General features: G+C 49.4%; 1 protein-coding gene across 1 annotated transcript; it reads left to right on the forward strand.

Moving 5' to 3' along the window:
* The first annotated feature begins 8,272 nt into the window (after positions 1-8,272).
* Igfbp4 (insulin like growth factor binding protein 4) lies at positions 8,273-18,812 on the forward strand. Its single transcript, XM_027424106.2, has 4 exons — positions 8,273-8,986; positions 15,217-15,362; positions 15,975-16,109; positions 18,678-18,812. Exons 1-4 carry the CDS (start codon positions 8,638-8,640, stop codon positions 18,810-18,812), a joined length of 765 nt encoding a protein of 254 aa, XP_027279907.1. The 5' UTR covers positions 8,273-8,637.
* Positions 18,813-19,906: the final 1,094 nt, after the last annotated feature.

Here is a 19,906-nt window from a genome sequence, read left to right on the forward strand (position 1 = left end):
AGGTTAAGAGCATTGACTGCTCTTCCAGAGGTTCTGAGTTCAATTCCCAGCAACCACATGGTGGCTCACAACCATCTATAATGAGATCTGGTGTCCTCTTCTGGTGAACAGGGATACATGCAGACAGAACACAGTATATATAATAAATAAATCAATCTGAAAAAAAAGATAGATTGGAGAGTGATATTGGAAGACATCTGACGCCGGCCACTGCTTTCACACACAGCACCCCCCCTTCCTAGTTGAGGGTTGAGTGCACAAGTGTGTGTGTGTGTGTGTGTGTGTGTGTGTGTGTGTGTGTGTGTGTGCTTGTGTCACGAACACTCACAGTTGCAATCACAAACACACATATACTAAAAACAAAACAAAAAACACACATATATTACACCCTATATACATCAAAGCATTAAAATATAGCATTGTTGATTTATGCAGATCTATGTCTGTGAGACCTGGGATTTGAGGACCTTAAAGAGTGGGCAGGCAACAGTCTAATTCTGTAGACTTTTACTTTAGATTCGGTGTATATTTATACATGATTGTAACAAAGAAAACAGTGATCCAAAGAAGGTTGCCTTCAGAAAAACATGGTGGGAAAAACATGTAAATAAATGCCAGTAAACACATACTAAATGTTAACAGAGCAGTCATTTCCCAGAACTCTCTCAGGACAGACCAGTTTAAACATAATTGCCTGGCATGCACTATAGGTTATATCTGGGAAAGCATAAGAGCAAGGCAGAAGGCCAGATTCAGGGGACACTGAGGACAGCATTCAGCACATCCTTTCACCCGATTGGGTTCTATAGCTATGTTCTGACATCCAACAAGAACAAACATGTCTCATAAATTTAAAGTAAATGTTTGTCCCAGGAGGCATGAAATCACATCCAAGAACAATCCAGGGAACAAAATGCACTTGAGATAAGAGGCCCTCTGCCTTTTTTACTGGAGCCTCTCTCATAGTTCCCCAAGGCTTTGTTCACCATGCGTCATTCTTTTGACCACAATCCAACATAACATATATACAGAGAAGTGCAGAAATGAAAGATTTAGCTCAGCATAACTCACATAATGGGTTCATGTACCAGATAAATAAGTAATAATTGTTACTTATATTCCATAAGTTTGTCTTCATTCTTCTTTCTGAAGGTAATTTTTATCAACATTAAAACTTTAATTTTTTTTTTTTTTTTTTTTTTTTTTACAGCAGAGACTTGGATCTCTGTGAGTTCGAGACCAGCCTGGATTACAAGAGCTAGTTCCAGGACAGCCTCCAAAGCCACAGAGAAACCCTGTCTCAAAAAACCAAATAAATAAATAAATAAATAAATAAATAAATAAAATTTTTATATTTAATTTTATGTATATGGGTGTTTTACTTGTACATATGTTTGTGGTGTCTGAGCACAAATTTTAGGAGTTCATTTTCTCCTTCTACTGTGGGTTCTAGGGTTCAAATTCAGGTTGTCAAGATTACATGGTACAAGCCCCTATCTGCTGAGGTATCACTAGTGACTTTTTTTTCACTCTTTTTTTTTTTTAAGATTTTATTTATTTATTATGTATACAACATTCTGCTTCCATGTATATCTGCACACCAGAAGAGGGCGCCAGATCTCAGATCTCATAACAGATGGTTGTGAGCCAACATGTGGTTGCTGGGAATTGAACTCAGGACCTCTGGAAGAGCAGTCAGTGCTCTTAACCTCTGAGCCATCTCTCCAGCCCCCCCCCCCCCCAGTGACTTTTAAAGCTTTAAACGTATGAGTGTTTTGCCTACATGTATGTCTGTGCCCCACATGTGTGCCTGATTCCCTGGAAGCCAGAAGAGGATGTCAGATCCGCTAGAACTGGAGTTACTAACAGTTTTGAGCTACCATATGGGGACTAGAGACTGAAACTAGGACCTTCACAAGGGCAGCCAGTGTTCTTAATCCCCGAGCCACTCATCCCTCTTGTACCAATAGTGACCATGTTAAACAGTGCCTCCTGAACACACTTGAATACTTTATTTTTAGAACACACACATTTGTATTGGGAATGGACATCTATGGGTGGAATCTTGTGTTGCTTCCAGGTAGTTGTATACATTGGTCTTTTTACTGGCAATGTGAGAGTCCCTTTACTCTACAACCTGGAATTGTCAGTATTTAAAGTGTTTTCCACTTTGGTGGATATGCAGCTCTTGACACAGACTGATGGCTCCATTGAAGAGGTCTGGAAGTAAGCAGAAGGTTATGCAAACTCCTAGTGCTGGTGGGGAAAGAGAAGTCACACAGCTGTGGGAAAAGATTAGAGGGGTGTGTATAGGCAGGTGTTGGGGTCTCTCTGCATCTCAACCTTGCTCCCTGGGGTTTGCTGAGTCCAAAGACCCTCTATGGCGTCTCTTTAAGCTTGGAGCCCCTTTTGGGTTCTCTCTTAGCTCAGAGGTCCCTTGGTAGGATTTCTTTGGTAGGTAGGTAGCACTTTGTTTCCAAAGTTGGGAGGTTAGGAGGCAGGGTCTGGAAGCCCTCTAGTGTATGGAGGAGAAAGGGCAGGGTTTCCAATTTGATTCTGGGCTTCTGATCTTTCTGGCAAGTGGATGCCTTTCTCTTGCCACAACAGGGATCAGGGAAGACAAGGCAAGTGGTTTCTGTACACTACCACAGGTTCTGTCTGCCTAGAGTCTGTGTGTAGAACCTTCTGGGTTGCAGTTTCTTCTCTCCCTCCCACCTTACCTTGAGACTTGAACTTATGGTGACAGGCGTGGCACAGAGGCAGGAGTGTGCACAGGAAGGTGATATATTATGCACAGACCTTGCTGGGTCATCTGCTACCTGTGTGCCCTAGGGTGAGCCACGCCATTTCTCTGGGTGGTGACAGAATTCTCAGGGAGTCCAACACTGTTCTGTATAGGTTTCAGCCAATGAGAAAGAGGTTTCATTGGTGCCTATTGGCCTGCAGACAATGCAGACTCTGGAATGTTGAGAGCCATGTTGGAAGGGTGCTTTGGACTTTGTAAAAGAACTACAGAATTCTGCCAGGCCGTAGTGAAGGTGCATATTTTTAATCTCATACCAAGGGGAGCAGAGGCAGGAGGATCTCTGAGTTCTAGGACAGCCTGGCATAGAGGGACATCCAGGACTACACAGAGAAACCCTGTCTCAAAAACCAACCAACCAAACAAACAAACACTCCAGAATTCTAGTATTCTGAGATTTCCAGAGGTGGATAGGGCTTTACAATGCAATATGTTCTCCTAACACACTGCACAGACGGTAAATCTTCAGTGAGGAAAGGGAAGTGGTCACAAAGCCAGCAAGCAGCTGGCTGTCTGGTCTGGAGTTAGGAAACTGGATGCTACCCAGCCAAAGTGGACTCCCCTCTTTCTGCCTCTTCCCTGCCTGGAGTCTCTGCCCATCCTGAAGGAAGAGGCTAGGCTCTGGACAATGGCTGGACAAGAGTTCTCTTTGTATTGTGAGGCCTCTCTGAAGAGCCCAGTTCTCCTGATTAACTCTCTAGAACTATGGAGCCCTGTTGGGCAGGAAGAAGGCTGTCCTGATATACTATGGCTTGGCTCACATGTGGGGTTCTACGTGGCTGCCATATCAGTACTTAGGTGTCAGCAGATATGAAGGGATTAGTGTAGACACAGTAACATCCAGGGGAGTCAGGAGAGGGCTGGAAAGCAAAGTTATAAGGAGGCCTGGAACATAATCCTACACCAATGCCACCTCTACCTGACCTGCATGCTCAGCTTGAACTCTGTGTCATAGTCTTCTGCTCATGATATTCCTGTAAAATGTTTCTGACAGTTGACTGAGGCAGCAGTGAGATATAGGAGTTAATGGTGCAGACTGGAGTAAGATAGCTTAGGTTCACATCTTTGTCCCTCTCTGCCATGTTGCTTTGAGTAAATTACATAATCCCTGTGTGCCTCACTTTTCCTGTCTAAAAAGACAACACTGAGCTGGGTGGTGGCGCACACCTTTAGCCCCAGCACTCAGGAGGCAGAAGTAGGTGGAGCTCCATGAGTTCAAGGCCAGTCTGGTCTACAGAGTGAGTTCCAGGACAGCCAGAGCTATGCAGACAGACCCTATCTTGAAAAAACAAAACAAAAAAGACAACACTAATAATGCCTCCTCCGTGAAGCCTTATGACACGGTCAGTGATAGTTAAAGGTGAATTCTCATAATTATATAGCTTGTCCACTCCATCAGACGTGATGCCCCCTAGAGCAAGCTTATCATTGATACCAGAGAACAGATTTATTTATTTATTTATTTATTTATTTATTTATTTATTTATTTATTTATTTATTTTGAGACAGGGCCTCACTGTGTTGCCCTGGCTGCTGTGGAATTCACTCAAACTCACTGAGAATCTCCTGGCTCTGCCTCCTACATGCTGGGATTAAAGGCGTGCGCCACCATAGCCAGTCAGAACTCTGTCTTTATTGGAGTTGAGATCCACCCCCAACTCCATCTGTTCTTCCAGGAGTTTATTCTGGGTCGGCAGAAGTCTGGGATTGTCCCAGTGAGGCAGCTAATAAGACCTGATCTATAAGCTAGGGAGAGAATGCGGTGGAAGGGGCTGGAAAGTAGTGGAGTTTCTTCATCTGTGTGCCAGGTGGAGTGTCTTCCCAGCTCTCAGGAAGCAGGGACTGACAAGGGTGTGCAAGCTCTGCCCCCCCCCCCCCGGAGAGACAGCCGGAAGAGGACTGAGTTTTAAATAGGACTGAGTTTTGCTTCCCAGATGCTGGAGGCTCATCACAGAGCATCCAGTCCACCAGGAGGCAGCAGTCAGTAGGATGAACCAGCAATAAGGGCCTGTGCCATGAACTCTGCCTGCATTTCAGGCTACTCCTTTTCTTCTTGAGGGTGGTGATGGTCAGATGGTTGGAGTTTTACTGTATAGCCCAGGCTGGCCTAGCCTAGATGCTGGGAGTAACTAGTATGGGCAATCATGCCCAGTTAAAATGACTTTTGGGGGTGTAAGGATTCGAACCCTGAACCTCATGCATACTGGGGCTCTCTCTACCACTAAGCTACAGGTCCAGTTCTCAGAGCCCTTTTTAATCTATCACCTCATGTTTTCTTCTAACCATTCTATGTGGCTGAGCCCAAGTATTTTGCCCCCCTGTCTGTCTCTCTCTGTTTCTCTGTCTCTCTTTTCCTTTCTAACTCTCTTCAGTGATGAAAATTACCCATTTAAATGTTAAGTGGGGACCTGGAAAGAATGGCTCAGCTTCCAGAGAACTACACTTCAGGTCCCAGAATCAATTCTCAGGTGGCTTACAACACCTATAACTCTAGCTCTAAAGATATCTGCCACCTCTGGACTCTGCCTTTTGTGGGTACCTGCACACAGACACACAGACACACACACACAGACACACAGACACAGACACACACACACACACACAGACACACACACACACTCATACACATAATTAAAAATAAAAAGTAGCTGGGCTTGGGGACACACACCTTCAATGCTAGGTGGATTTCTATGAGTTTGAAGGTAGCCTGGTCTATGTAGTAACTTCTAGGCCTGCAAAGGCTACATAATGAGGACCCCCCATCTCAAAATAAATAGGTGAATACCAATCAATCCTTTTTTATTTTGGTTTTTTAAGAGACAGGGTTTCTTTGTGTAGCCCTGACTGTTCTGGAACTCATTCTGTAGATCAGGATGGCCTGGAACTCATAGAGATCCACCTGCCTCTGCCTCCTCAGTGCTGGGATTAAAGACATGTGTCACCACCATCTGCCTTCTTTCCTTCCTTCCTTCCTGGCCAATAAATCTTTTCTAAAAAGATGGTAAGTGGCAGATCTGAGATCACATGACATTAAAGCGCTCTGCTACCTCTTACACTCTGGTGCCTTGGCTCTGACTCTTCTGCTCCTCCTCTACTTCCCGACCAAATTCCACCGGCTGAGGGGACACACTAAACTCTGAGAGTCTCCAGTTCATTGGGGGAGACAGAAGTCCTGCCATCAGGAGAGATCCCGGAATGAGTTCCTAGCAGGGGAGGTCTAGGAAGGACAAATTCAAAGTTCGTGCTATCTATTTCATTCCAGGGACTTCCCACAGCGGCTTGCCTCTTATTGCAGAGTCCCCTTTGCTAGACAAGCCCTGAAAGCTCAGAGCTTCAGGTCCCTAGTGAGGACCAAGTGACAATGCTGGACTGATAATTTAGTCTGATGACGCTGATACCAGGTTTATTTTATCCTTAAACACAGAAGACTTGGTCTCAGGTCACCTTTTCAGTGAACATTTCTCATGCCCCAGAGGTAGGACTGATTGCTTGTGCTTCTGGGCCCCCATGAGTCCCATACACATATCTCCCAGGGCACCTGTTCGTGTCTTAGAAAACTTATTTTCATTATGCACTTATCTTCTCTCTCCTTGAGGCAGAGTGTTTTTGGCCATCTCTTTATTTCTCAAGAAGTCCTGGAGCAATACGTGCTCAGTGGACATACCATATGTGGACAGCAGTGCTTGGTCCCTGAGTCCAGTCAGTGATGGGGAGGACACCAGAGGCTGGGCTGGGGGCAGAGGTAGCGCTGGGGTTGAGGAGTGGGGGCATCTGTCTCATCTAGAAACCTGGACAGAACGCCGCCTTCACCAGCACTCACACTGCATCCCACGCTGGCTTCATCCCAGGGTTTCTACCCATCTGGGGTTTGCTGTCTGGTGGACAAGTTGGGCTTCAAAACTGTCCTTAATTAGTTCATTTATTCCCACAGGAGCTCCAAGAGGTGGAATAGGGGATGATAATTAGCCTTCCTTTCAGCTAAAGATAAACTTCAAGTTCATCCATTAAGTAGGAGGCCGACTGGATTTAAGGAAGAGAATGGGGACAGGGACTGGCGTTTGAATCAGAAAAACGCTGGCTTCCTCCCAGGAACTTGAAGAACCTGTTCTGTTTACCTTTCTCCAAGGCAGATGGGACGGGAGGGATCCAACTTTATCCCTGAGATGTGACTAAAGAGTCCTGAAGGTCCTAACACACGTCAGCCCTCCTGCAGTCTTAAGGGTTGCCAGTAGGTGCCGTCAGTTCGCAACTTTTTGGTCTATCCTCTAGGTCCGGCTCTTGGCGCCTTTCTTCCTCCAACCGCGCCAACATTCTGCTTTTGCTGGAAGTGGGAGGTGGCCTAATCCCCCAGCTGAAAGACCCCCTGCCCAGGGACAAAGAGAGCAGGAAGAGGTCTAGGAGCTGCACTTTAGCTTGATTTCTCCTTAGATGTTTAGGCCCGACCCTCCAGACCCCATATACCCCCCAAATCCACCGGGCCTCCGACTACGCCCGGACAGACAGAAACTCCTTGGTTGGGGACGTGAAGAGGCGTAGGGACAAATGAGAAGGAAGATAGGAGGTAGTAGATCTATTCCCACTTCCAACAGGATTGCTGAGAGGGGTAGGGGATAGATACGCTGATCAATACGATGTCACCCAGGGCGAAGTGGCGTCGGGAAAATTAAGAAGAGGCTTCTCTTCCTGGAAATCTTTGACTGCCACCTACTGGAAAACGGTCACAATAACTATGCAAATACACAATGAGTACAAAGAGTGGTGCCCCCTGGAGTTGTTCAACGCGCATCTTTACATGGCCAATGTCAGTCTCCCAGGCCAGTCTCCTTCCAGAATCTAGGCGAGGCAGTAAGTAGAAGGGGAAACATCTAAGAAGGAGGAAGAGGCTTGGCACTTTGTCCCGGAGTTCTGGACGCAGAGTGCAAGGCTCAAATGGAACCTGGGGCGAGGGATCCAGGGTCGGAGGTTCAGGGGGCGAGTGCGAAGACTACACATCAGCGCCTCAAGCCCGGGGCCCCTCCTGCACCCTTGTAGAGTGCTTGACCACCTTGCCCCACTTTACTCAGTGCGTTCTCTAGAGCTCGAGACTGGAGGTACCGGGAGTGGGGTAGTGTGGCCGCCCCCGCCAAGAAAGGGCACTGAAGGCGAGGACCTTGAGTCCTCTAAGAGGTCTGGTTCTCAGTGGCAGAACGGGGGTCGCCTAAGTGTCTAGGAGGGAATTCTTCGAGGTCGAGGGAGGGGGTCCAAGCAGCATCTCTTCCCCTCCCCCCTGCTTCCCTCCCTCCTCCCCTTTCCGCCTCCCCCCCCGTCCCCCGCCCCGAGGGCTCTAGTTCGGAGGCTCAGAAGCACCCTGCACGCAGGCCACTGCTTCCAAACGGCGCTTTTTTTTTTTTTTTTTTTCCTGCGGAGCAAAGGACTTTGAGATACTGTAGCGGTGGCTGAGACTCAGGCCAGCGCCCCCTCCCCCTAACGGCCTCCTCTCCCACTCCAATTCCCCCTCGCCCGCCCCTGCTCTCCCACCTCGGGGACGGCGCTGGGGGTGTGGCCAGGGGGCCGGTATAAAGTCCCCGGAGCTGGTCCCGGGCAGCCGCTCAGCCCCCTGCCCCCGCCGCCTGCTGGGCCGGGCCGAGGATGCAGCGCAGCGCCTCGGTGGCCAGGCTCGCTCTGCTCCAGCGTGCTTGCTAACTTCCCCAGCTCCGTCCCTGCTTGCCGGGGCCGCCCCTTGTCCCCGCGCCCTCCGGGTCTGGTCATCAAACGCACTGGGCGCTGCCTCCGGGTCCCTTGCAGCCCTCTCGCGAGCCCGCTCTCCCCTTCTGTGCCCCATCTTCGTCCTCACCATGCTGCCCTTCGGCCTCGTGGCCGCCCTGCTGCTGGCCGCAGGGCCTCGGCCGAGCCTGGGCGACGAAGCCATCCACTGCCCCCCCTGCTCCGAGGAGAAGCTGGCCCGCTGCCGCCCCCCTGTGGGTTGCGAGGAGCTGGTGCGGGAGCCTGGCTGCGGTTGTTGCGCCACTTGTGCCCTGGGCTTGGGGATGCCCTGCGGGGTGTACACCCCACGCTGTGGCTCAGGCATGCGCTGCTACCCTCCCCGGGGAGTGGAGAAGCCCCTGCGCACACTGATGCACGGGCAAGGCGTGTGCACGGAGCTGTCGGAGATCGAGGCCATCCAGGAAAGCCTGCAGTCCTCTGGTAAGACATACCTACCTTTCCTTTGCCACTTTTCCCAATAGCCCTCCTCCTTGCAACTTGGCTTCCTTTCGGGTTGTCCTGGAAGGCCCATAGAAGTCCTCCGGGAGTTGAGGAGAATAGAGGTACGTGGTACAGCCAAGAAAACTGGCACTGAATCCCCAGTGCCACTTGCCACTGGTCAAGGGGAACCTGGTCCCATCCCTTCATCTCAAGTCTCCCAGGTACTTCTTTGTGAAGAGGGGCCTCGGCCTCAGTGGTAAGCCTGGCTCCTGAGGCGACAGTGGTAAGTTAAATGACTTGATTCAGCTATAAAACAAAGCCGGAAAACTGCTATAAGGATGGTGTGTGTGTGTGTGTGTGTGTGTGTGTGTGTGTGTGTGTGTGTGTGTGTGTGTGTGTTTTGGGACGGTCCCTTTCTGTTCCTGATCTAGGGCCCGATCCACACCCAGTTTCAGGTGAAACCCAAAGGTGTGAGGAACCAGGGCCTGGACTTTTCACTCATCACCCTATGGTGAAGTGGCACACGCAAATCAGAAGGGACTTCGACAGGAATGAACGAAATTTGTGCTTCCCTGAAGGCCCAAAAAGCAGTGGAAGGCAGGGCTCTTTCTGCCAGGCTGGCACAACCAGGTTTCTTGCTCCTTCCTCCTGGCAGGTGTCATCTGAGGGGGCCTGGAGGGAAGTGCCGGCTGTCAGCCCAAGGTTTCCTGAAACCTTGAGTGTATGGGACTGAGAGGAGAGGGGGGTCAGATGGACAAGTAGACAGATTTTCAGAATGTCCCTTGCTCTGATCTTGTATTTTCTTTTTCAGATTCTCAGTTTCTTCTTAGACTTTTTCTCTTGTCCTTTGTTATTTCCTGCTGTGTCGCTCAACTTCTGGTTTGACCAAACAGTCTGAGTTCTCTTTTTTCTCGCCGTCCTGAGCTTTATGAGTTCCCTTCTCTCGCTGTGCCTTGGTTTGTTTTTCTGCTGCCCTGTCACGTTTATCTCAGACTCTTGCTCTTCTGATGATTCTTTCTGCATATCTGCTGCTTTTTGGGCGTTCTGCCTCTCCGTATCCCCGGCTCTGGTTATTGTCCCTTCTTGGACAGCCTGGCTCTCTCTGAGCCACCGTCTGTGCTTCTCTCTTCTCCTGGTGCTTGACTCTTCCATTGTTGCAGTCCGGATGCTCAGACTTCAGGCCCTGAGCTTCCTGCTCTGGGTCCCATACCAATCCACTTCCTCAATCCTCAGCAGTTTATTAGTGTGAGGAAAGCAGGATGCAGGGAAAACAGGAAGGAGGTGGACCCCAGGGGTGCCTCTCTGCCCTTCCTGCCCCTGCTTGGGGAAGGAGAGATGGCTCAGCAGAAATAGTCTGGGAGAAATGCCAGACTGGCACCCAGCATTGTTGAGCGGGGAGGAGGGTCTTGGGAGAGGGATTCCTTGATCTTGGGGCAGTGAGACCAGGAGAGAGAAGGCTGCGTTTTTACGATGCCAGCTTTGAGTCTTTGCTCTCTGCCAGCTAGTGGGCATCTAGCAGCAGGTGAGGATGGCTGGTAGTCTCCTCTTTCCCCAACTTGAGCAGGAGCCAGAAGAGATGTGCATGAGCCTTCTCTTGTGGTTGGATAGAAGCAACACTACACTGTGGAGGAAACACTGACCCCCTGGTGGGTTAGGAGGACCTGGCACAGTTTCTGATTGTTCTGTGGGTGTGAGACAAGTCAACCTCTAGAGGAGTCCAGGAAAGGGGTGCCTTTAGGTATGTTTTGGAATTCAGAGCTCAAGTTACTAATTCTCCCACTTCCTGACCTTGTCTTCTACTCACACCAAGGAAACAGCCATCTGAAGAGAGAAAAGCAGAAACCAGAAGGACCCTGGAGATAGACTTTTTTTTTCAAGACAAGGTTACTCTGTATAGCCCTGTCCTCCCTCTCTCTCTCTCTCTCTCTCTCTCTCTCTCTCTCTCTCTGTCGACCAGGCTGGCCTCAAACTCACAGAGATCCACTTGCCTCTACCTCCTCAGTGCCGGCATAAAGGTGTACACACCTAGCTGACATTAGACACTCAATTGGCAAGCTATGGCCAGTGTTTTCTAGTCATCACGGTACTTCTTTGTCATGGCCTTTGCATCATGGGAGGAGCACCCACAGAACTGTACAACAGCCTTGCAGGGTCTCTAATGAAATACTGATCAAGGCTCAGCCCCTTTCTCACACCTTACACAGCAATAGGCCATTGTCCCTTTTTGGTCCCCAGGTTTGGGACCCATGTCCTGGAATACTTTGGTACAGGGCGTTAGTCTGTTCTTTCTGCTCTTTGCTCTTGGGACTGACTTTCAGTTAATCATCTAAGTAAGCAGTCCTTTGGCACAAGCCCTCCTTATTTTTTTCCTGGGGGCAGGTTGTCTCTTCCATTTCCAGCCTGTCCTGCTCTCTTTTCTGACAGGTTGGCCATCCGCACTACCAAGGCCGCCAGAGGTGGGGACAGGTGCATGTGTCATATGCCTACAATTTTCACATCGCGGTACTTACCCTTGACTCTTGAAATCTGAGAGAATGTTCAATGGGGAGGTCAAACTTGGGACAGGGAGTTCCTAAATCAGGCTCTAGGTCCCTCCGGGACAGGGCTAGGGAACAGGCAAGCTGGGTTAATTTTTAGTCAACACAGCAAATATTGTCCCTACTTCGGGAATCTAGTCATGTCATGGAAACTGGGCCTTGCCAGTTTCTGTGCTTTAGGGGAGAGGGGAGGAAGAACATGGCTGCCTAGTGTTTTCTTTAATATCGACAAAGCCTAAATTATTGATACTTAAAGTGGCCAAAGGCAAATCTCCTTGCCTCATCTCTACCTCAGTTTCCTCCTCGGTCAAATGCCTCATCGTTTTGAAGTGTTCGGCACAGTGTAAGGTCAATAGATTGGAGCGATGATGTGTGTGGAGATGAAGAAGCTGAAGGAATTGGCAGAGCATAGGGTGAGAGAGAGTCACAGGGGCAGAGAGGGGTTAGTTGGTTTTGCAGGGTCCTTTGTCTCATTAGAGGCCAGCAGCGGGGAGCAGTTAAGGGGCTCCTCTTGACCAAAATCTTAAAGAAACAACCTGGTATCTGTCATGGGTGGTCTTGGATTCTCCAGCCAAGGTCTAGGGAATGAAGGAAGAGAAAGGCATTTTTGGTGGTCAGGTGGGTGACTCTCCAGAACATGGCTGAAATGTCTGAGTCTGGGTGGCAGGACCCTCTCAGTTCTTAACTGTGGGTGTTTTGGAGGGGCCCAAGGCTGGTTCTGAGGAGAAATCATGGGGGTAAAACCAGACAGCAGGGACTTTTGCCTCTATTGGGGCCAGAGTTGCACACAGCTACTCCCTGGGGGCTCGATCCTTGCCCTGCTCTGCTGTGGTGGGAAGAGCAAGACTTCTGCCATGGCCCGATGGCAGTCTGCCCAGCTCCACAGGAGCTAAAGGGGAGGCCTGCTCCACTAGATAGACTTCTTGGAGACCTAACAAGAGGAGGGGGTCTGCCTCCAGCTCCTGCTCTGGGGCATCGGGACTTCGGTAGAGAGCATTAGAAGCTGATAGCACGAGGAAGTTAATGTTTTTGAGAGGCTCAACACTACACCCTGCCCCCCAGCTCAGTATCTGGAGGTGGACTCTCCAGGTAAACCTGGATGGACAAGGAAAAGTTACAGATTAAATGGAGAGTCAACAAACCACCACCAGAGAGACTGGGATGCTAGTATGGCCTGGCTTGGTTTATGTTTTTGACCAGGGTAGGGTCAGAGTTCTTGAGTGGGTGTAGACGTGCACACCTGGATGAGCATGTGTCTGGACATGTAAACATCTGTGGTTCTGTGTTGGTGGGTGGACTTAATCCGTGTTATGCCCTAAGACCGATTAGAAGCTACTTTCCTAAAATGGAGGGTTTCACTCTAAGTGTAGATTGGAACCAGGGGTCACTGGGCTAGGCCACAGAAACACCCACGCTCAGTGGCCTGCAGGCTGCTGACTCAGCTATGCCCAGTTAAGGCTGTCTGTGACATGGGGCCATTTAATTCTGACATCAGCATAGGCTATGCTTCTAGGCTCACTCTATGTCCCATGTGACTCTAGGTTTCAACAAGCTATCCAGTTGTTCTCATTAATGGTGAACATCTCAAATACCCATGGATAAGCCCCCCGGGATCCCTCATTGCTGGCTTCTACTCACAGAAATGCCACATTGGGAAGCAGGATTGTGGTCAGGTCTCTTGGGCATCTTTTTCTGTACTCTTGAGGGCTCATCATATCAAAGCTCTGGGACTGTAAAGTGGGCATGCCCTCTATCTCCTGAGGCAACTCCTTTCTTTAAAAGCTCCTAAAACAAAACTGAAAAGTAATATGAGGGCTAGGAGCCAGATTATAGTGGCGCCTGCCTATAATCCAATACTTGGGCAGTGAAGCTAGGAGGAGGGGAAATTCAAGGCCAGCCTCAATTACGTAGCAAGTTTGAGGCCTGTCTGGGCTACATGAGACCCTGTCTCTAAACAAAAGAATAAGAAGAGAAAAGAGATAGTAGGCTGGGAATGGCAATAAAACATTCACAGCATACAGAAAGAAATCCCACAGCGTTACAGCTTAGGGGTAGAATACTTGCTTATCCCTTTTTACACACACACACACACACACACACACACACACACACACACACACACCAGCCTCAAATTCTTCTTTACTCCCTGAACTCTGAGCCTAAAAACATTTTGTGTTTACCAAAAAGAAGCAAAGCTACCCTCACTGTGAAGAGAGAATAAACAGACTGGAATTGTGTCATGTGAATCCCAGGGACATCCTCCGTCCTCTTCAGCTGACTCCCAGGCTGGATGTAGGTCTGAGGTCCCTATCCTTTGGTCACATACGCAGAAGGATGGTTGCATCTACCTGCTTCCCCTGTTTCTGTCCTTCAACTCTACACTAGCATTTCACTCAAGACAAAATCTCCTATCCTTGGTGAGTCAGTTTGGTCTTGGTATGGAATCTTAACTGTTAGGGTATTTTTTGGATGGTATAGATTCCCTCATTGCCTGGTGTCCCTTCATCTCCATGCTTTCTTTTCCTTGTCCCCCAAACCAGAATAATAATAATAATAAAACCCAACTCCCCAGCTTTGGCCAGGCAGAAAAATACCATTTGACCCAGAGGCAGCTCTGGGCCTATTGCCATGTATGGAGGAACCTGCTAACTCCTCAGAAAAAAAAAAAAGTCCTGACGCAAACCAGATGTAACCTCCTGTCGGCCTGCCAACATCTGGAATGCTGGCAGGAGCCCTGCACTTGGGCCTGCATTGAGCTGCCAAGTCTGAACATTTCAGGGGTGGCTCGGATGTGCTGAGAAGTCTTCCCAACCTCCTTCCCCTGCTCAGTCTTGCATTCCGGCCCTGGCTGCCAGGAGGAAGCAGCATGGACACAACGCAGGGCCTTCTGGATGGAGCAGCTCACATAGAGTCTTCAGGAGGGGCCGTGGAGACAGGGTCCAGCTTCATGATCCTCATCTCTAGGCAGCCCTTTGCCTGTTTCTGGGTGACTCACATGGACATTGAATGGGGCCTCAAGTTTAGAGATGTGAGACCCAGTGGTAGAGGCTATTGTCTTTGTTCCGGGGGGCCTCTCTCCCTCCCTCCTTCTCTTTCTCTCTCTCCCCTCTCTCCCCTCTCTCTCCCCTCTCTCTTCTCTCTCCTCTCTCTCTCTCTCTTATGCAGACACACACATACACACACTAACGGATCCAGACAGTGGGAGAACCTTTGGGGCCAGACTCCTCGCTCATGGAAAATATGATTTTGGCCCTGGGGATCCCTGGCAGGCTCAGCCAGATGCTGAAAGAGCAGGAAAGGAGACAGGAAGAGTGAGCAGATGGAGAGGGGGATGGCGGGAGGAGCTGAAAAGAGGAGGTAGAAGATCCAGTAGTCCCCCCTCCCACTGCCTGCCTCAGACCTCCCTGCAGGGCCCAGGGGATGTCCTCTGCCATCTGGGCGGCTGCAGCTGGTGACTATCTGAATCCTGAACTGGGTGGGGTGAGGAACAAATCAAGGACTTCAAGAGGAATATTCTTCCAAAGACATTCAGAGGAGTGGGGTGGAGATGGGGGCTGCTCATATTTCCTCCCAACGGAGGCTCTCTGGCGCTATGGAGCCTCCCGGTGGGGGAGAAAGCAGGTGGGAGGTTGGAGGAGTGTAAACCTCTGTTCTTTCTGATGCTGACCTCTGCCTTTCTCTGACGGCCTACAGACAAGGATGAGAGCGACCATCCCAACAACAGCTTCAACCCCTGCAGTGCCCATGATCATAGGTGCCTGCAGAAGCATATGGCGAAAATGCGAGATCGGAGCAAGATGAAGGTGGTGGGGACACCTCGGGAGGAGCCCCGTCCTGTGGTGAGCATCTCTGACCCACAGATGTGGGTGCTTGTAGAAATTCCATTACTAGATCTGGGCTATGTCCACCTAGCAGACACCGAAGTCTCCTGTGTGTACAAGATGTCTCTGATGAGAGTCCAGGGAAAACCCTTTCTTTCTTTGTGATTCTTTTTCCACACGGCTCATAAATATCGCATAGCTGAGGTGGTTGGTAAAAGCAGGCCTGGTCTAGCTCCCTAGTCTTTCTTTCGTCTTTTTTTTTTTTTTTTTTGAGTCAAGATTTGCTCTGGCCGTCCTGGCACTCACCAAGTAGACCAGGCTGGCCTTGAACCTGGAGATCCGCCTGCCTCTGCCTCTGAGTGCTGAGATTAAAGGAGTGCGTCACCACCACCTAGCTCTTGGTCCTTTTTCTTGGATTCTTTGTCCAAGTCTTAGAAACAAAAGCTTTGTTAGGCATGCTTTAGTGTCCACCATTGGTAGCTGAGTCTGAGTTTCTGCTCCTTCTTGTGCTCCTGCGGTACCCAGGTCTTGACTCTTTGTTTAGGGCCTTTAGGCCCCTTTAAGCTTAGAGTCCCATTTTGGTCTTCCTGCCTTTCTTTTCTGCTAAGCATTTTGTTCTTCATTCCCCAGCCCCAGGGTTCCTGCCAGAGCGAGCTGCACCGGGCCCTGGAGCGGCTGGCTGCCTCTCAGAGCCGGACCCAAGAGGACCTAGTCATCATCCCTATTCCCAACTGTGACCGCAATGGCAACTTCCACCCCAAACAGGTGGGTCTCCTCTCCTGCTGTGAGTTCCTGGCCTCATCCTGAGGAGCTCCTGGCTCTCTGCAGGAGGCTCGAAAAGGGAGATTTTAGGAAGGGAAGCTCTCCAAATCTGACCCGGTTATTTGGGTCTCCCTAAGCCCTATTGTAGCCTAAGATCCTCAACATGTTTTATCCACCTTGTTCATTTGAAGATGAGAGGCAGTCTCAGAAAGGAGTAGACGGACCCTGGCCATCCCACACCACGGAGTGAGTTCATAGCAGAACTTGTCTTCCTTCCAGGGCTGTTTGCAGCTCCTCAGAATGCCCCATCTCCCAGAGCTCCCCCTCCTCTTTTCTTCAAAGTAGAGCTCCTTGTCTGTGATCTCTGAAGCTTCATGAGAAATCATGGAGGAAAGAGCTCACGCTTCAGCAGCTGAGTTCAGATTCCAGAGTGCAGTAAAGATGGAGGTAGAGCAGAGTCTGGAGGGCCGAGACAGTCACGTGGAGTGGAAGCGGATGAAAGAGAGGTCAGGAGAGAAAGCAGCAGGTAGCAGTGTCACATACACTCACCTCTTCAGGATGCCTGGCATGCTGGCATGTGCAGCAGGAGCATTCCACGCCATCTCATCTCTGGCTCTTCAGGAGGGTAGCATATTTGAGCAGGGAACTCAAGTGCCTTGTGTTGAGTGTGGTCTAAGGTGCCTTGGCCTGGTTCTCCTCTAGGTTGTGTGAATACAGGTACGTATGTCCCCCCCTCACACTATGGAAACACCCCTAGAATGGGCTGCTACTCAGCCAGCAGAGGCCTCACTAGGAGGATAACACTTTGTAATGGGTCTGTACCCAATGTGGAAAGATGAGGGTGTGGCAGCGTTACGTGTAATGAGTGATGGACCAGAGAAGGCTCCTTAGAATCAGTGCCTGGCCTCTCCTGAGCCTTCATCTCAACACAAATTCCTGTCTCAATTCTTAATAGCGCCCCACCCTTAATTAAACAAACAAAAACATTTGACTTTTTTTTTTTCTTTCTCCGAGACAGGGTTTCTCTGTGGCTTTTGGAGGCTGTCCTGGAACTAGCTCTTGTAGACCAGGCTGGTCTCGAACTCACAGAGATCCGCCTGCCTCTGCTTCCCGTGTGCTGGGATTAAAGGCGTGCGCCACCAACGCCCAGCAACATTTGACTTTTTAAAAACAGTTTTGGGGTTTGTGGAAAAACAAGGAAAAAGTGCAGAATTATCTTTTCCTTTTTTTCTTTTTGAGACAGGTTTTCTCTGGGTAACAGCCCTGGCTGTCCTGCAACTTGATTTGTAGACCAGGGTGGCCTTAAACTCACAGAGATCAGCCTGCCTCTACCTCCTGAGTGCTGGGATTACAGGCATTCACCAGCACCACTCGGCTGCCGAATTATCTTACACTGTGCCTTCATCACACCTGATTCCATTACTCATACCAAACAGTAGTGGGGTGTGTTTAATGGAACTATTGATAAAGTATTAACTGAAGTCCAACATACCAGGATTACACTGGGATTTGTTTTTCATGTTATATAATGCCACGTGTACTTTCACATCTAATTTTTATTTGGACAAGAAGCTGTGACACCTGACCCTTTATCCCCACACCAATTCTGAGTCTTGAGCCAATCTTCATTCCAACTTTGAGTCTGGCTTTGAAATATACTTCTATGCCCCCACCCCCACCCTGGTCAAATTCTGACCTGAATTTTAACCCTACCTCAGTTGTTTTTTTTTTGGGGGGGGTTCGAACATGCCCCACCAACGCCCAACTGCTGAGTTTTTTTGTTGTTGTTGTTGTTGTGGTTTTTTTTTTTTTTAAGATTTATTTATTTATTTATTTATTTATTGTTTTTTCGAGACAGGGTTTCTCGGTGTAGCTTTGGAGCCTATCCTGGTACTTGTTCTGGAGACCAGGCTGGCCTCGAACTCTAGAGATCCACCTGCCTCTGCCTCCCGAGTGCTGGGATTAAAGGCGTATGCCACCAACGCCCGGCTTATTTGTTTGTTTATTTATTTATGTATACAATATTCTGCCTGCATGCCAGAAGAGGGCACCAGATCTTATTACTGATGGTTGTGAACCATCGCGTGGTTGCTGGGAATTGAACTCAGGACCTCTAGAAGAGCAGCCCATGCTCTTAACCACTGAGCCATCTCTCTAGCCCCCGTGTTTTAGCGTTTTAACCATAATCCGTAACCCAACTTCAGCTGTGGTCCTGATGTTACTACGTTCACCCCGATTTGGATCCTGCTCCCAGCTATAATCTCATTTTTCAATTCCAGCCCAGTCATGACACACCTGAAACATTCCAATGAATCCAGCCTTTATAATCCATCAATACCTTTAAGTCTTAGGGCCTTAGGTCCCTAGTCAGAAGGTATCTAGAACTCTCCTTGGACAAGTCTCCCTACTGCAGTGAGCTCTGGGGACTGGTGCTCAAAAGAAGCCCTTGCCTTCAGATATCATTTTGGAAGAGCAATTGTCTGGTCTGGGGGCCGGGCTGGAGGTGGTGTGGAGTACCTGGACTCTTTTGGCCTTCCTGGGATCTGACCTCTCATGCTCTTGTCTTGGCAGTGTCACCCCGCCCTGGACGGACAACGTGGCAAGTGCTGGTGTGTGGATCGCAAGACAGGGGTGAAGCTTCCAGGGGGCTTGGAACCCAAAGGGGAGCTGGACTGCCACCAACTGGCTGACAGCTTCCAAGAGTGAGGCCTGCCAGTAGGTGGGGTCCTCAGTGCTCCCTACTAGGCCCCTGTGCTCTGGGGGCTGTAGAGTTGACCTGGCATGGAGTTTTGGTCCGAGTCCTGGCTCTCTGCCTCTGGCCCTGCCCAAAGTTTCCCTTGATGTGTATGTGCAAGTGTGTGTGTGTTTGTGTGTGTGTGTGTGTGTGTGTGTATGTGTGTTTATGGGCACAAATGTGGCCCATGGGGTAAGCCTGAACCTAGAGTACCCACTATGGGCGTAGATAGCCCAAGAGGTCTGAGTGTAGCAACAGGAAGCCCCAGTATGTTTTCAAATCAATCTTGAATTCATTCATTCATTCATTCATTCAGCCATCTGAAAACATGTATTGGCAACATACTACATGCCAGCTTTAGTTTTCAGCCCTGGGAGGCCTCATTCTAATTTCCTCTGATTGTGGCATGTGAGGTAGTCCTATAAAGTCACCAGAGTCCTGTAGAAGAGAAACCTCATTCTTGGAATCAGAGAGAAAGAAAGGTGTGAACATTGACCACTCTCCCTCTCCTCAACCTAGTCAGTGTGGGATTGTGTGGAGTAGAAGAGGGCTTTAGGCTCATGAGACCCACCCCCACTATTATGCCAAGCTTTGTTCTCATTCCTCAGGTTCTCCAGGGGGAAGAGATTGAGGGACAGGGCCCATCTTTGGGTCTGGGTATTGGGTTACCTTGCAGATGGAGCTCTGCTGTGGGAGAGGAATGGGGTCAGAGGAAGGCCTGAAGGGCAGGGAGTCAGGAGAGAAGAGAGGATGCAGGATTGGGTTGTATGTGTCTGATGGAGAGGAGGACACGTGTGCTGGGGGATGAGGAGCTGATGAGGTCCTGTCCTGGGTCCTAATTGTGGTCTCTGGTCATGACGTCACCGGGATGACCCTATCTTTCCAGCTGCCCACTGCCTGTGGCCCTGCCTGCCTCCCTGTATCCCCCTTCCATCACAACTGTCCCACCCACTCTACCCTCCTGGGCATTTTCTGGCTTGCCTGGATAGACTTAGAGACCTGCTTGTTGGCTGTGATGTCTTTTCATTCATTTTTTTTTCTTTTTTTAAAAAAACAAAACAGAACA

This window comes from Cricetulus griseus, chromosome 7, assembly GCF_003668045.3.
Source record: "Cricetulus griseus strain 17A/GY chromosome 7, alternate assembly CriGri-PICRH-1.0, whole genome shotgun sequence".
In the NCBI taxonomy this organism is placed as follows: domain Eukaryota; kingdom Metazoa; phylum Chordata; class Mammalia; order Rodentia; family Cricetidae; genus Cricetulus; species Cricetulus griseus.

Bases quoted from the DNA above. Each gene is read 5' to 3' on its own strand.
- Igfbp4 (XM_027424106.2), top strand. From the start codon at position 8,638: ATGCTGCCCTTCGGCCTCGTGGCCGCCCTGCTGCTGGCCGCAGGGCCT. The intron at 8,987-15,216 runs GTAAGACATACC...GACGGCCTACAG, and splicing joins GGAAAGCCTGCAGTCCTCTG to ACAAGGATGAGAGCGACCAT. The intron at 16,110-18,677 runs GTGGGTCTCCTC...TTGTCTTGGCAG, and splicing joins GCAACTTCCACCCCAAACAG to TGTCACCCCGCCCTGGACGG.